At 45.0% G+C, this 17,500-nt stretch overlaps 1 protein-coding gene across 1 annotated transcript in view; it reads right to left on the reverse strand.

Annotated features, from left to right (window-relative positions):
- Positions 1–2,240: 2,240 nt before the first annotated feature.
- The window catches only part of LOC115184058 (FH1/FH2 domain-containing protein 3-like), a 20,842-nt gene continuing 5,582 nt past the window's right edge, over positions 2,241–17,500 (reverse strand). The window contains exon 2 of the mRNA XM_029745058.1: positions 2,241–2,376. Within this exon, the coding sequence (XP_029600918.1) occupies positions 2,263–2,376 (114 nt within the window). The 3' untranslated portion in view covers positions 2,241–2,262. The remainder of the gene's footprint in view (positions 2,377–17,500) is intronic.

Raw genomic sequence — 17,500 nt, forward strand, 5'->3', positions numbered from 1 at the left:
AGAGAGGAGGACCAGAGTTTCTCTCCACTCTGCCATGGAATAAGGGAGGACAGGTCCGTTTCCAAACGGTTCATACTTTCCGTGAACTCATCCTTCCCAGAAAATGTTAAATCCAGCAAGCTGTGATTCCTCCAACTTTTCAAGAAGCAGAAAATCTGAAAATTAGAGAGAGAGAGAGAGAACCCATCTCTCTGTCTCTATTGTGGAGAGACCTTTGTCCTCTGACCTTGTTTTCATCATCATGAGAGGAATAGGGTAACTTCTTCACCCATTGTTCACACAATGTTTGACATTTGGCTAATCCATACATACACACAAACCCACAAACACTGTCGCACACCCACTAAAAAGATCAAGTTATTAACACAGAACGACAGGGAGAGAGAGAGAGAGAGAGAGAGAGAGAGCGAGAGATCACAGGTAACTTCCACAAGGCTGTGAATGATCTAAGAGACAAGGCAAGAAGAGCCTTGTTTGCCATCTAAGGGAACGTAAAACTCGACATCCCAATCAGTTATCAAACCCATTGCTCTCTTTGGTTGTGAAGTCTGGGGTCCGCTCACCAACCAAGAATTCTAAAAACTGGGACAAACACCCAATTGAGACTTTGCATGCAGAACACTGATCAAACACTGATATCTGATAATATAAACACTGGAAATGTCTTCATCTAAAACACTGATATCTGATAATATAAACACTGGAAATGTCTTTATCTTTTACTTTCCTTTTTTTTAGTTAAGGATGACATCACCTCTACCCGACCCCCTAGACTTAGTACAATTTGCATACCGCTGCAATAGATCCACAGATGACGCAATCGTCATCGCACTGCACACTGCCCTTTCCCATCTGGACAAGAGGTATACCTACGTAAGAATGCTGTTCATTGACTACAGCTCAGCCTTCAACACCATAGTACCCTCCGAGCTCATCACTAAGCTCAGGGTCCTGGGCCACCCCCAGCTGGTGAAGGTAGGAAACAATACCTTCACTTCGCTGATCCTCAACAAAGGGGCACAACAAGGGTGCGTGCTCAGCCCACTCCATGACTGGGTGGCCACGCACCTTCTCCAACTCAATAATCAAGTTTGCAAACGACTCAACAGTGGTAGGCCTGATTAACAACAACGACAAGACAGCCTAAAGAGAGGTGAGGGCCCTGGTGGAGTGGTGTCAGGAAAATAACCTATCCCTCAACATAAACTAGGTGAAAGCTTCAAGTTCCTCGGCGTACACCTCACTGACAATCTGAAATGGTTCACCCACACAGACAGTGTCGTGAAGAAGGCGCAATAGCATCTCTTCAACCTCAGGAGGCTGAATAAATCTGGCTTGTCACCTAAAACCCTGACAAACTTTTACAGATGCACCATTGAGAGCATCCTGTCGGGCTGTAGGGCAACGGCCCAGTCCGCAACCGCAGGGCTCTCCAGGCGGTATTGCGGTCTGCCCAACACATCAACGGGGGTACCCTCCCTGGCCAAAAAGATCATCAAGGACAACAACCACCCGAGCCACTGCCTGTTCACCCGGCTATCATCCAGAAGATGAGGTCAGTACAGGTGCATCAAATCTGGGACCGAGAGACTGAAAAACTAAATTGGTTATAACAAACTCTGAACACATCTAACAGCAATATGGATGCAGAGGACGTGACAAATAAACTCGAAATTGGGGGAATGTTTACTGGTTGCTCAGGAGATAAAGGGGAAGTCAGATGTGTGGAATAATTTGACTAGTTGTGGAAAATACTGGAGATCAAGATAAATGAGGAAAGGAGCAAGCGCTGCATGCGTATTATGTGTGCCAAACAGGTACAATATACGTTTTGGGACAATGTAAACAACACTAAATAAATTCTTAGCATACCAGAGAGTCTGTAATAAAAAAAAATTCTAAAGCCTTTATTACAATAACTACTAAAAAACAGTTGCATTCATTCGTGAATGCAATTTCTGATATGGGATATTTTAGGTCAATTTATTGTTTACGCGAATTATTCAATGGTATATTTGTTATTTTATTTTAAAACAAAAATTGTTTGATTGCATTTCAAATCATGAATGACTCCTATAACATGAATGAATAAATGATTGATTGATACAAAAGCCCCTTCGGAAGGTGTTCAGACAGACAGACAGACAGACAGACAGACAGACAGACAGACAGACAGACAGACAGACAGACAGACAGACAGACAGACAGACAGACAGACAGACAGACAGACAGACAGACAGACAGACAGACAGACAGGCAGTGTTACCCTGCTATGTCCTCCTGGAAGCCCTCCAGCTCGTCCCTCTGTTCAGACAGAGAAGACTCCAGGTCCAGGTAGGTTCCATTATGGGATAGCTGCAACGCACAGTCATCAAGCTACAGAGAGAGAGAGAGATAATGAGAGAGAGAGAGAGAGAGAGAGAGAGAGAGAGAGAGAGAGAGAGAGAGAGACAGACAGACAGACAGACAGACAGACAGACAGACAGACAGACAGACAGACAGACAGACAGACAGACAGACAGACAGACAGACAGACAGACAGACAGACAGACAGACAGACAGACAGACAGACAGAGAGAGAGAGAGAGAGAGAATGAAGGACAATGTTATTATTACATTTTCACAACAGAGAGTAAGAGTAGTACAATAGACAGTAGCTAGACAGAGAGGAGATACAGACAGTAGTTAGAGAGAGAGGAGATACAGACAGTAGCTAGAGAGAGAGGAGATACAGACAGTAGTTAGAGAGAGAGGAGATACAGACAGTAGTTAGAGAGAGAGTAGTACAGTAGACAGTAGTTAGAGAGAGATGAGATACAGACAGTAGTTAGAGAGAGAGTAGTACAGTAGACAGTAGCTAGAGAGAGAGGAGATACAGACAGTAGCTAGAGAGAGAGTAGTACAGTAGACAGTAGCTAGAGAGAGAGGAGATACAGACAGTAGCTAGAGAGAGAGTAGTACAGTAGACAGTAGCTAGAGAGAGAGGAGATACAGACAGTAGCTAGAGAGAGAGTAGTACAGTAGACAGTAGTTAGAGAGAGAGGAGATACAGACAGTAGTTAGAGAGAGAGTAGTACAGTAGACAGTAGCTAGAGAGAGAAGAGATACAGACAGTAGTTAGAGAGAGAGTAGTACAGTAGACAGTAGTTAGAGAGAGAGGAGATACAGACAGTAGCTAGAGAGAGAGGAGATACAGACAGTAGTTAGAGAGAGAGGAGATACAGACAGTAGCTAGAGAGAGAGTAGTACAGTAGACAGTAGCTAGAGAGAGAGGAGATACAGACAGTAGCTAGAGAGAGAGTAGTACAGTAGACAGTAGCTAGAGAGAGAGGAGATACAGACAGTAGCTAGAGAGAGAGTAGTACAGTAGACAGTAGCTAGAGAGAGAGGAGATACAGACAGTAGCTAGAGAGAGAGTAGTACAGTAGACAGTAGCTAGAGAGAGAGGAGATACAGACAGTAGCTAGAGAGAGAGTAGTACAGTAGACAGTAGCTAGAGAGAGAGGAGATACAGACAGTAGCTAGAGAGAGAGGAGATACAGACAGTAGCTAGAGAGAGAGTAGTACAGTAGACAGTAGCTAGAGAGAGAGGAGATACAGACAGTAGCTAGAGAGAGAGTAGTACAGTAGACAGTAGCTAGAGAGAGAGGAGATACAGACAGTAGCTAGAGAGAGAGTAGTACAGTAGACAGTAGCTAGAGAGAGAGGAGATACAGACAGTAGCTAGAGAGAGAGGAGATACAGACAGTAGCAGTAACATTAGGTTTCCATCCAATTGGCGACAGATTTTCATGCTGCTATTATAAAATCTGCTCATTTTTCCACCAGTGGTGTGTTTCCACCAAACTGACTTGGTAAGGATAAAAATCAGTGCGTGATGCCGTAGTACACAACAACGACAACAACAACAAATCCGCTTACATTTTTATGTACCGAATAAAAAACTAATGTTCAATGTGTTTCCATCGCATTTTAAATTCATCAGATAGTTTTGTCACAAACACTGTTGCGTTAAATAGCAAATGTGTCTCCTCTGAACTTGGTACATTCACTCTAGACAACAGCTCGCAGATAGGCCTACAACCAATCAAATCAATCAAATGTATTTATATAGCCCTTCTTACATCAGCTGATATCTCAAAGTGCTGTACAGAAACCCAGCCTAAAACCCCCCAAACAGCAAGCAATGCAGGTGTAGAAGCACGGTGTCTAGGAAAAACTCCCTAGAAAGGCCAAAACCTAGGAAGAAACCTAGAGAGGAACCAGGCTATGAGGGGTGGCCAGTCCTCTACTGGCTGTGCCGGGTGGAGATTATAACAGCACATGGCAAAGATGTTCAAACGTTCATAGATGACCAACAGGGTTAAATACTAATCTCTACCTCTGGTTATTACAACGTGAGTGGAATGGAACTTAACTCCTCTCAATGAATAGAACGGAATGAAACCGGATGGGTAGGCTAGTCTACATGTTGAGATTATAACAGAACATAGCCAAGATACCAGGTGGGTAGGCTAGTCTACATGTTGAGATTATAACAGAACATAGCCAAGATACCGGGTGGGTAGGCTAGTCTACATGTTGAGATTATAACAGAACATAGCCAAGATACCGGGTGGGTAGGCTAGTTTACATTATGAGATTATAACAAAACATAGCCAAGATACCGGGTGGGTAGGCTAGTCTACATGTTGAGATTATAACAGAACATAGCCAAGATACCAGGTGGGTAGGCTAGTCTACATGTTGAGATTATAACAGAACATAGCCAAGATACCAGGTGGGTAGGCTAGTCTACATTATGAGATTATAACAGAACATAGCCAAGATACCAGGTGGGTAGGCTAGTCTACATGATGAGATTATAACAGAACATAGCCAAGATACCAGGTGGGTAGGCTAGTCTACATGTTGAGATAACAGAACATAGCCAAGATACCAGGTGGGTAGGCTAGTCTACATGATGAGATTATAACAGAACATAGCCAAGATACCAGGTGGGTAGGCTAGTCTACATGATGAGATTATGGCAGTCAAGCATTGATCGTCATATCATCAAAATAAGACCCTCGATATTTATTGGAAAAGAGCATCAAGATCACTTTCACCACCCTGTGAAGTTCATTGTGAGTTATTTCATCTGCAGCCTAGTAAACTGCATGGTTTCCTGAGTCGTAGTGGGGATGGACCAGACACCACATATCATCACGTGACAGAGAGTTTACTTCGATATGAGGGTCATTATATCAATATTTGAACATAAAGGAATTTTCACCGTCATTTCTCACATTATTATTTTTACAGACACACAAAAAAGATCCCACCATGTCGAACAAACAAATGATGTGTCGGCATTCATGAAATTATACCAAAACTTCCTGTTTCCATCAAAAGCTGTCGTGATGTTTTTATATATATATATGGTATGACTTTACTGACATAAAAACTGTGGGTGGAAATGTGATTCAGGTACTGAAGGCTACATTACATTAGCATTCAACATTAACTATCTATCCCAATTTATCAATAAACGTCCCAATAAGGTGCAGAGTGTTCCGATTTGCCTGCTGGGGGTAACCCTCATTGAGTCTTGTATTAATCCAATGTTCTCTGAATGGATATAATGGATCGGAATGTTCTGGAATGTTCTCTGAATGGATATAATGGATCTGAATGTTCTGGAATGTTCTCTGAATGAATATAATGGATCTGAATGTTCTGGAATGTTCTCTGAATGGATATAATGGATCTGAATGTTCTGGAATGTTCTCTGAATGGATATAATGGATCTGAATGTTCTGGAATGTTCTCTGAATGGATATAATGGATCTGAATGTTCTGGAATGTTCTCTGAATGGATATAATGTTTATGGAGTTGGCAGAGGTGGGGGTGTCGCCATATTCCTAAAAAACTTTTACAAATATTTATATTTTTGCTTTATTAGTTTCCCTTAACCGTAATTGGAGTAAACTAATGGACAACAACACTTAGGCTTCTACTTCCAGCTTATACAGTGCCTTCGGAAAGTATTCAGACCCCTTGACTTTTTCAACATTTTGTTACGTTTACAGACTTATTCTGAAATGGATTAAATAAAATAAAAATATACACACAATACCCCATAATGACAAAGCAAAAACAGGTTTGTCAAAATTGAGCTCAGGTGCATCCTGTTTCCCTTGATCATCCTTGTTATATTTCTACAACTTGATTGGAGTTCACCTGAGGTAAATTCAATTGATTGTACATGATTGGAAAGGCACACATCTGTTTATATAAGGTCCCACAGTTGACAGTGCATGTCAGAGCAAAAACCAAGACATGAGGTCAAAGGAATTGTCCGTAGAGCTCCGAGACAGGATTGTGTCGAGGCACAGATCTGGGGAATGGTAGCAAAACATTTCTGCAGCATTAAAGGCCCCCAAGAACACAGTGGCCTCCATCATTCTTAAATGGAAGAAGTTTGGAACCACCAAGACCCTTCCTTTAGCTGGCTGTCCGGCCAAACTGACCAATCGGGGGAGAAGGGCCTTAGTCAGGGAGGTGACCAACAACCCGATGGTCACTCTGACAGAGTTCTAGAGTTCCTCTGTGGAGATGGAAGGAGGACAACCATCTCTGCAGCACTCCATCAATCAGGCCTTTATGGTAGAATGGCCAGATGGAAGCCACTCCTCAGTAAAGGACACATGACAGCCCGCTCGGAGTTTGCCAAAAGGCACCTAAAGACTCTCAGACCATGAGAAAGAAGAATCTCTGGTCTGATGAAACCAACATTCACGTCTTTGGCCTCAATGCCAAGTGTCACGTCTGGAGGAAACCTGGCACCATCCCTACGGTGAAGCATGGAGGTGGCAGCATCATGCTGTGGGGATGTTTTTCGGCGGCAGGGACTGGGAGACTAGTCAGAATCGAGGGAAAGATGAACGGAGCAAAGTACAGAGAGATCCTTGATGAAAACCTGCTCCAGAGCGCACTGGACCTCAGACTGAGGCAAAGGTTCACCTTCCTATAGGACAGCGACCCTAAGCACACAGCCAAGACAATGCAGGAGTGGCTTCTGGACAAGTCTCTGAATGTCCTTGAGTGGCCCAGCCAGAGCCCGGACTTCAACCTGATCGAACATTGGAGAGACCTGAAAATAGCTGTGCAGCGATGCTCCCCATCCAACCTGACAGAGCTTGAAAGGATCTGCAGAGAAGAATGGGAGAAACTCCCCAAATACAGATGTGCCAAGCTTGTATATATGATTACTTGTATAATATGATTATATTCTTAGTTAGTATTTATTTTTAGGGCAATCTCACCAGACATTGTCAAAATAAAGAGGTTTAAGACCCTCGTAAGACATCGCAATAAAATAGAAAGATGTATTGCAAAAGGACATGTTAAAATGGTACCGGGAAAGAGAAGTTAGTCTGTGGACATCTGAGGGTTGGAATTAAGATTGGAATGATTGATTGGCCAATACACTAGGAGTCCAGTGTATCAATTGGCGAGGATTGGATACCATAATTGTTTGAATACTTTAGAATTACTGCATCAAACCTTCCTCCTTTCATTCACAGATTGGAGAGGGTTGGATTGGAGAGGGTTGGATTAGAGAGGGTTGGATTAGAGAGGGTTGGATTAGAGAGGGTTGGATTAGAGAAGGGGTTGGATTGGAGAGGGTTGGATTAGAGAGGGGGTTGGATTGGAGAGGGTTGGATTAGAGAGGGTTGGATTAGAGAGGGTTGGATTAGAGAGGGGGTGGATTGGAGAGGGTTGGATTAGAGAGAGGGTTGGATTGGAGAGGGTTGGATTAGAGAGGGTAGGATTAGAGAGGGTTGGATTGGAGAGGGTTGGATTAGAGAGGGGGTTGGATTGGAGAGGGTTGGATTAGAGAGAGGGTTGGATTAGAGAGAGTGTTGGATTGGAGAGGGTTGAATTGGAGAGGGTTGGATTGGAGAGGGTTGGATTAGAGAGGGTAGGATTGGAAAGGGTTGGATTGGAGAGGGTTGGATTGGAGGGGGTAGGATTGGAAAGGGTTGGATTGGAGAGGGTTGGATTGGAGAGGGTTGGATTAGAGAGGGTAGGATTGGAAATGGTTGGATTCGAGAGAGTTGGATTGGAGGGGGTTGGATTAGAGAGGGTTGGATTGGAGGGGGTTGGATTGGAGGGGGTTGGATTGGAGAGGGTTGGATTGGAGGGGGTTGGATTGGAAAGGGTTGGATTGGAGAGGGTAGGATTAGAGAGGGGGTTGGATTGGAGAGGGTTGGATTGGAGGGGGTTGGATTGGAGAGGGTTGGATTGGAGAGGGTAGGATTGGAAAGGGTTGGATTGGAGAGGGTTGGATTGGAGTAGCAGGAAAGTAATAGAGAAACCCGTGCCTTCACTTATCCAAATACATTCTTAAAAGTTTCCAATCCTAGTTAGATAAAGGTTAAATAAAAAAATATGCCAATTGGTTAACGGGGGTCTGAACATTCTGATTTAGCCTCGGTTTTCAATTCTCGCCTCTATAGGAAATGTGACAGAGAATGAGATTTGGGTCTTGGACACGTGCTTTGATGTGGGTGTCTCTTGTGTTTGAACGTGGGAAGCATTTGTTCTTTCACTCTCTGCCAAAACACAGTTACAGTCACTCACCCTTGTAGATACCTTGAAATAGGTATTGTGTCTGGAAGTAGCCTCAAGCTAACCAACTTGCTGGTGGCAATATTGGTTTGACTTTGGATAGCCTAACTGTTGGGCAAGTTAGGGACTGTCAATAAATTACACAATGTAAATGGGGCAATATTGTCATGTTGCACACCTTTTAGTTGTCTCATTAAATGCTTTTAATATTTGTATATTAATTTCTACAATTTATAGTTGGTTTGAGTTTTTTTTTTTAAGTCGATTAAATTTGGAGCTATTTACATTTTAAAATATTGTCCCAATGGACATTGTGTAATTTACTTATGGTCCCTAACTAACCCCATAGGGATATCGAATGTCAAACCAAATTGACATGGGTTTCACAATTGTGTCGTGTGTAGCTGCGCATCCGAATGTATGAATATTTGGATGCTGCCAACTGTGGGCATGTGGGCAGGTTTGAAATAAACCCAAGGAAAACGGTTAGTTTTACCTCAATTTCGTGACAGATCATTTTTTCCCCTAATTATAAATCTCGGTTTTGGATGAGACTGACGTATCTGTTTACACTTTGTAGTACATTTTGACACTAGAATCAATGTTTCTGACTCAAATCGATGCCACATATGTTGTTTTCAAAAGGAAAAGTTTCTTACTACTTTCAGTTGCTCTTTAAATGTGGCATGGCTTAAACAGCGTTGACAGAGGTAGAGAGTGGTGTATTCTGGGTAAACACACCCAGGCTACATGAACCCCTACAGGAATGACATCTGTCTGTCCCCTCTAGTTTGTTTAATCCCTCGCTTTTTTTCACGTTTCCTTCACACCCTTTTTTAAACAATTGTTGCCCGTAAAATAAAGCCTGTTTTACGGGGTGGGTACGAACATGAGCGCTGGTCGTGTAGAGCCTGGAGAACAAAGGGATCATTTTGTGCCAGGGTGCTGTTTTCAACATTAAGCTTGTGTCCCAAATGCCACCCTATTACCTATATAGTGCAGTACTTTTGACTAAGGCCCATAGGGTTCTGCTCTAAAGCAGTGCACTATATAGGAAATATGGTGCCATTTGAGACAAAACCTACAGCTCTGTTAAGGGAATTACCCAGCTGCATTATGAAGCTATAAAGACTACAGAACATGAAACCCAACCCAGGGAGAGAGAGAGAGAGAGAGAGAGAGAGAGAGAGAGAGAAGTAAAACACCAAATAATGCATGCAGAGCAGAAATAGCCGATACCTACTTATGATCAAAATCCAGAAAAGAGCCATTAAATTCTTCAACCACTTAAAAGGAAGCAATTCCCAAACCTTCCATAACAAAGCCATTACCTACAAAGAGATGAACCTGGAGAAGAGTCCCCTAAGCAAGCTGGTCCTGGGCCTCTGTTCACAAACACAAACAGACCCCCACAGAGCCCCAGGACAGCAACACAATTAGACCCAACCAAATCATGTGAAAACAAAAAGATAATTACTTGACACATTGGAAAGAATTTACAAAAAAACTGAGCAAACTACAATGCTATTTGGCCCTCAACAGCGAGTACACAGTGGGTAGAATACCTGACCACTGTGACTGACCCAAACTTAAGGAAAGCTTTGACTATGTACAGACTCAGTGAGCATAGCCTTGCTATTGAAAAAGGCCGCCGTAGGCAGACCTGGCTCTCAAGAGAAGACAGCCTATGTGCAACACTGCCCACAAAATGAGCTGCACTTCCTAACCTCCTGTCCAATGTATGACCATATCAGAGACACATATTTCCCTCAGATTACACAGATCCACAAAGAATTAGAAAACAAACCCGATTTTGATAAACTCCCATATCTACTGGGTGAAATACTACAGTGTGACATCACAGCAGCAATATTTGTGACCTGTTGCCACAAGAAAAGGTCAACCAGTGAAGAACAAACACCATTGTAAATACAACCCATATTTATGTTGATTTATTTTCCCTTTTCTACATTAACTATTTGCACATAATATGACATTTGGAATATATTTATTACTTTGGAACTTTTGTGAGTGTAATGTTCACTGTACATTTTTTGAATTCTTTATTTCATTTTTGTTTATTATCTACTTCACTTGCTTTGACAATGTAAACACATGTTCCCATGCCAATAAAGCCCCTTGAATTGAATGAAGAGAGAGAGAGAGAGAGAGAGAGAGAGAGAGAGAGAGAGAGAGAGAGAGAGAGAGAGAGAGAGAGAGAGAGAGAGAGAGAGACAAGAGAGAGACAAGAGAGAGACAAAAGAGAGACAAGAGAGAGACTATCCCACTATGTAGGGAACAGGGTGCCATTTGGTAATTCCACATCCAGGTGCAGTGTCATTCAAAGACAGCACCATACAGAGACAGCACCGTACAGAGACAGCACCGTACAGAGACAGCACCGTAGAGAGACAGCCCCGTAGAGACAGCACAATACAGAGACAGCACCGCAGAGACAGCACCGTAGAGACAGCACCAGTAAAAGGCCAGAGGTCACACCAGGTGTGTCATGGTTCCCTGCTGTAGTATGTTGTTTCAGACTACCTCGAAGGGTAAACCAAATGTGTATTGTTTTGAATCAAAGACCAATTAGGTTTTTTACTACTGGACATATAGCCAACCAGGTCAGGACAGAGGAATGGCATTCATATATTAGTTCCCCTTCACTTTCTGACCTAACGTGTCTTCGATATCCACTTTCCTCTACTGGTCTACCATGCTGTCCAGTCCAGCGTAGCTGCATGATGACATTGTTCACAAGAACTCTCAGATCACAAGACCCACCAGGCTACAGGGTCACTCTCCCTCACACAGAGACAGACAGACGAACGAATGGAAAAGCTCACAGACTATACATAGCCTATCTATTTTTAACCCTGCTGTGACCCAGCCTGCTAGCCGTAGCTACAGAGAGGGTGTGACCCAGCCTGCTAGCCGTAGCTACAGAGACTGTGACCCAGCCTGCTAGCCGTAGCTACAGAGAGGCTGTGACCCAGCCTGCTAGCCGTAGCTACAGAGAGGGTGTGACCCAGCCTGCTAGCCGTAGCTACAGAGAGGCTGTGACCCAGCCTGCTAGCCGTAGCTACAGAGAGGGTGTGACCCAGCCTGCTAGCCGTAGCTACAGAGAGGCTGTGACCCAGCCTGCTAGCCGTAGCTACAGAGAGGCTGTGACCCAGCCTGCTAGCCGTAGCTACAGAGAGGGTGTGACCCAGCCTGTTAACCATAGCTACAGAGAGGCTGTAACCCAGCCTGCTAGCCGTAGCTACAGAGAGGCTGTGACCCAGCCTGCTAGCCGTAGCTACAGAGAGACTGTGACCCAGCCTGCTAACCATAGCTACAGAGAGGCTGTAACCCAGCCTGCTAGCCGTAGCTACAGAGAGGCTGTGACCCAGCCTGCTAGCCGTAGCTACAGAGAGGCTGTGACCCAGCCTGCTAGCCGTAGCTACAGAGACTGTGACCCAGCCTGCTAGCCGTAGCTACAGAGAGGCTGTGACCCAGCCTGCTAGCCGTAGCTACAGAGATATTAAGAGATATTAAACCACTAACCCTACAGGGAGAAGACTAAACTCTACTGGCCCTCCCAGTGACAGTCTGGTCAGACGTACGGGTTAGAAGTATGGTGCATTAAAACCACTAACCCTAACCTTAAAACCCCAGCACTGTGGTATCTCTCGAAGAAATTGAATCAACCGGAATTTGCATGATGCCAACATGGGTTCACATATCCCAATGGACAGGACTAAACTACCAACCAAACAGTCACCCTTCTGTTGTGGATTATCACGTAACTCACTATGGCACTCGTTTATTAGTTAAATAATAAATTGCTATCTGAGACTTCAATTTCAGATGTAAAAAAAGGCATACAGGGCAGCTTATTCCATCATTGACGATAGATGGCTGGCTATTATCATTTGGGATTGAAGCTGGATCTAACCAACAGATGGCATGGGACGAGATGGACTAATCTCCACATGAGACCACTTTTCGAGGTCCGACAATGAGTATGCGTTAAATGGCACCCTATTTCCTATGTAGTGCACTACTTTTGACCAGGGTCTATAGGGTAGTAGTGCACTACTTTAGACCAGGACCCATAGGGCACCATTTGGGATGAATGCCACTGTACATGTTGCCGTTCCCCTTTCAATCTCCACAGAAATACTAGCCTTATAAATACTGTAGCCTTATAAACATCTCTCTCTCTCTCTCTCTCTCTCTCTCTCTCTCTCTCTCTCTCTCTCTGTCTCTCTCTGTCTCTCATCTCTCCTCGTCTCTCTCTCTCCTCTCTCTCTCTCTCTCTCTCTCTCTCTCTCTGTCTCTCTCTCTCTCTCTCTCTCTCTCTGTCTCTCTCTCTCTCTCTCTGTCTCTCTCTCTCTCTCTCCTCTCTGTCTCTCTCTCTCTCTCTCTCTCCATCCAAACTACCTGGTTTTACATGATCAGCCCTAATGGACTGGCAACGATGTGTTTGATGTATTTGATACCATTCCACCTATTCCGCTCCAGCCATTACCAAGGACCCGTACTCCCCAATGAAGAAGCCACCAAACTCCTGGCCCTAAACATCGACAGGCTACAGAGAAACTCCTGGCCCTAAACATCGACAGGCTACAGAGAAACTCCTGGACCTAAACATCGACAGGCTACAAGAGAAACTCCTGGCCCTAAACATCGACAGGCTACAAGAGAAACTCCTGGTCCTAAACATCGACAGGCTACAGAGAAACTCCTGGACCTAAACATCGACAGGCTACAAGAGAAACTCCTGGCCCTAAACATCGACAGGCTACAGAGAAACTCCTGGCCCTAAACATCGACAGGCTACAGAGAAACTCCTGGCCCTAAACATCGACAGGCTACAGAGAAACTCCTGGCCCTAAACATCGACAGGCTACAAGAGAAACTCCTGGCCCTAAACATCGACAGGCTACAGAGAAACTCCTGGCCCTAAACATCGACAGGCTACAGAGAAACTCCTGGCCCTAAACATCGACAGGCTACAAGAGAAACTCCTGGCCCTAAACATCGACAGGCTACAAGAGAAACTCCTGGCCCTAAACATCGACAGGCTACAAGAGAAACTCCTGGTCCTAAACATCGACAGGCTACAGAGAAACTCCTGGACCTAAACATCGACAGGCTACAAGAGAAACTCCTGGCCCTAAACATCGACAGGCTACAGAGAAACTCCTGGCCCTAAACATCGACAGGCTACAGAGAAACTCCTGGCCCTAAACATCGACAGGCTACAGAGAAACTCCTGGCCCTAAACATCGACAGGCTACAAGAGAAACTCCTGGACCTAAACATCGACAGGCTACAGAGAAACTCCTGGCCCTAAACATCGACAGGCTACAAGAGAAACTCCTGGCCCTAAACATCGACAGGCTACAAGAGAAACTCCTGGCCCTAAACATCGACAGGCTACAAGAGAAACTCCTGGCCCTAAACATCGACAGGCTACAAGAGAAACTCCTGTCCCTAAACATCGACAGGCTACAAGAGAAACTCCTGGCCCTAAACATCGACAGGCTACAAGAGAAACTCCTGGCCCTAAACATCGACAGGCTACAGAGAAACCTCCTGGCCCTAACACATCGACAGGCTACAGAGAAACTCCTGGCCCTAAACATCGACAGGCTACAGAGAAACTCCTGGCCCTAAACATCGACAGGCTACAGACAGAGAAACTCCTGGACCTAAACATCGACAGGCTACAGAGAAACTCCTGGCCCTAAACATCGACAGGCTACAAGAGAAACTCCTGGCCCTAAACATCGACAGGCTACAAGAGAAACTCCTGGCCCTAAACATCGACAGGCTACAAGAGAAACTCCTGGCCCTAAACATCGACAGGCTACAAGAGAAACTCCTGTCCCTAAACATCGACAGGCTACAAGAGAAACTCCTGGCCCTAAACATCGACAGGCTACAAGAGAAACTCCTGGCCCTAAACATCGACAGGCTACAAGAGAAACTCCTGGCCCTAAACATCGACAGGCTACAAGAGAAACTCCTGGCCCTAAACACAAGACATCATACTCTCTTCGACGAACCAGGTAATTACAGATTAAGCAGGAACAGGACCTCAACCTCTCCTCATCATGAGAATCCCCAGCCCCAGTCTGGGGGAAGAAAGGAAACCCTTACTGGCTAATAAATACTAAGCTTAGTATACTTAACACTTGTTTAATCTATTTCTCCTTCCAGTGAAAAGAGGGAGGGAGGGAGGGAGGGAGGGGGAGAGAGAGAGAGGAGAGAGAGGGAGGGAGGGGAGGGAGGGAGGGAGGGAGGGGGAAGAGAGAGGGAGGGAGAGAGGGAGGGAGGGGGAGAGAGAGGGAGGGAAGAGAGGGAGGGAGGGGGGAGAGAGGGAGGGAGGGGGGAGAGAGAGAGAGAGGGGGAGGGAGGGAGGGAGGGAGAGAGGGAGGGAGAGAGAGAGAGAGGGGAGGGGAGAGAGGGAGAGGGAGGGGGAGAGAGAGGGAGGGAGGGGGGAGAGAGGGAGGGAGAGAGGAGAGGAGAGAAGGGAGGGGGAGGGGGGAGAGAGAGGGAGGGGAGGGAGGGGAGAGATAGAGAGCGAGGGAAGAGGGAGGGGAGGGGGAGGGAGGAGGGAGGGGGGAGAGGGGGAGAGAGAGGGAGAGAGGGGAAGAGGGATAGGGAGAGAGAGGGAGAGAGGATAGGAGAGAGAGGAGGGGAGGAGAGAGGGAGGAGGGGGGAGGGTAGGGAGAGAGGGACAGAGAAGAGGGAGAGAGGGAGGGAGGGAGGGAGGGAGAGAGGGAGGGAGAGAGGGAGGGAGGAGGGAGGGATGGCGTAATTATTTCCACGTTAAAACAACATCACCACACTGGGTCGATAACGTTAACAACACATTACGCAACGCAGCATTTAGGTTGTGTGTGTGTGTGCGTTAGTGTGTGTGCGTTAGTCTATGTGCGTGTGCGTTAGTCTATGTGTGCGTGCGTTAGTGTGTGTGTACGTGCGTTAGTGTGTGTGCGTTAGTCTATGTGTGCGTGTGCGTTAGTCTATGTGTGCGTGCGTTAGTGTGTGTGTGCGTTAGTCTATGTGTGCGTGCGTTAGTGTGTGTGTGCATTAGTCTATGTGTGCGTGTGCGTTAGTCTATGTGTGCGTGCGTTAGTGTGTGTGTGCGTTAGTCTATGTGTGCGTGCGTTAGTGTGTGTGTACGTGCGTTAGTGTGTGTGTGTGTTTGAACAACGTTTATCCATGTCTATGGGAACCATAAAGGAAGAGGGTGTGTTCTGTAACACTAATGCTGTTTTAATGGAGAAGGTTTTGTTCATGAAATAAAGACAACTGTTTATTCTTGGTGGCGTTGGAGGACAGCTTGACTCCATTCATGTATAGTTGTAATATGTTTATTCTTGGTGGCGTTGGAGGACAGCTTGACTCCATTCATGTCTAGTTGTAATATGTTTATTCTTGGTGGCGTTGGAGGACAGCTTGACTCCATTCATGTCTAGTTGTAATATGTTTATTCTTGGTGGCGTTGGAGGACAGCTTGACTCCATTCATGTCTAGTTGTAATATGTTTATTCTTGGTGGTGTTGGGAGGACAGCTTGACTCCATTCATGTCTAGTTGTAATATGTTTATTCTTGGTGGTGTTGGAGGACAGCTTGACTCCATTCATGTCTAGTTGTAATATGTTTATTCTTGGTGGCGTTGGAGGACAGCTTGACTCCATTCATGTCTAGTTGTAATATGTTTATTCTTGGTGGCGTTGGAGGACAGCTTGACTCCATTCATGTCTAGTTGTAATATGTTTATTCTTGGTGGCGTTGGAGGACAGCTTGACTCCATTCATGTCTAGTTGTAATATGTTTATTCTTGGTGGTGTTGGGAGGACAGCTTGACTCCATTCATGTATAGTTGTTATTAGGCAGATTTGGTTCATTGTGAGATGGGAAGAACTATTGGTCACTATAATATGCAAATCTGCTGTAGCTACTTCACAGCTGTCCTATTGGTCACTATAATATGCAAATCTGCTGTAGCTACTTCACAGCTGTCCTATTGGTCACTATAATATGCAAATCTGCTGTAGCTACTTCACAGCTGTCCTATTGGTCACTATAATATGCAAATCTACTGTAGCTACTTTACAGTTGCCTTATTGGTCACTATAATATGCAAATCTGCTGTAGCTACTTTACAGCTGTCCTATTGGTCACTATATGCAAATCTGCTGTAGCTACTTCACAGCTGTCCTATTGGTCACTATAATATGCAAATCTACTGTAGCTACTTCACAGCTGTCCTATTGGTCACTATAATATGCAAATCTGCTGTAGCTACTTCACAGCTGTCCTATTGGTCACTATAATATGCAAATCTACTGTAGCTACTTCACAGCTGTCCTATTGGTCACTATAATATGCAAATCTACTGTAGCTACTTCACAGCTGTCCTATTGGTCACTATAATATGCAAATCTACTGTAGCTACTTCACAGCTGTCCTATTGGTCACTATAATATGCAAATCTACTGTAGCTACTTCACAGCTGTCCTATTGGTCACTATAATATGCAAATCTTGTCATGTTCGGGTGTGTAGGTGGCAGGGAAATCAGGCGCAGGAGAAACCAAGTTGGTTAATATGGAGTATTTAATGAAAAACCAACTCCAAAACCAAAGTACAAAATGAATGGGTAAAGTGTATACTTTACCCATTTATTTTGTACTTTGGTTTTGGAGTCTCCTCGCTTCCTGGATGTACTCCAGATTGCGGTGGTCAGTCCAGATGAGAAAAGGGTGTTTAGCCCCCTCAAGCCAATGTCTCCACACCTTCAGAGCCCTGACGACAGCCAACAGCTCCCGGACCCCCACATCCTAGTTTCGCTCCGCCGGGCTGAGCTTCCTTGAGAAGAAG

This window comes from Salmo trutta, unplaced genomic scaffold, assembly GCF_901001165.1.
Source record: "Salmo trutta unplaced genomic scaffold, fSalTru1.1, whole genome shotgun sequence".
Lineage (NCBI taxonomy): Eukaryota > Metazoa > Chordata > Actinopteri > Salmoniformes > Salmonidae > Salmo > Salmo trutta.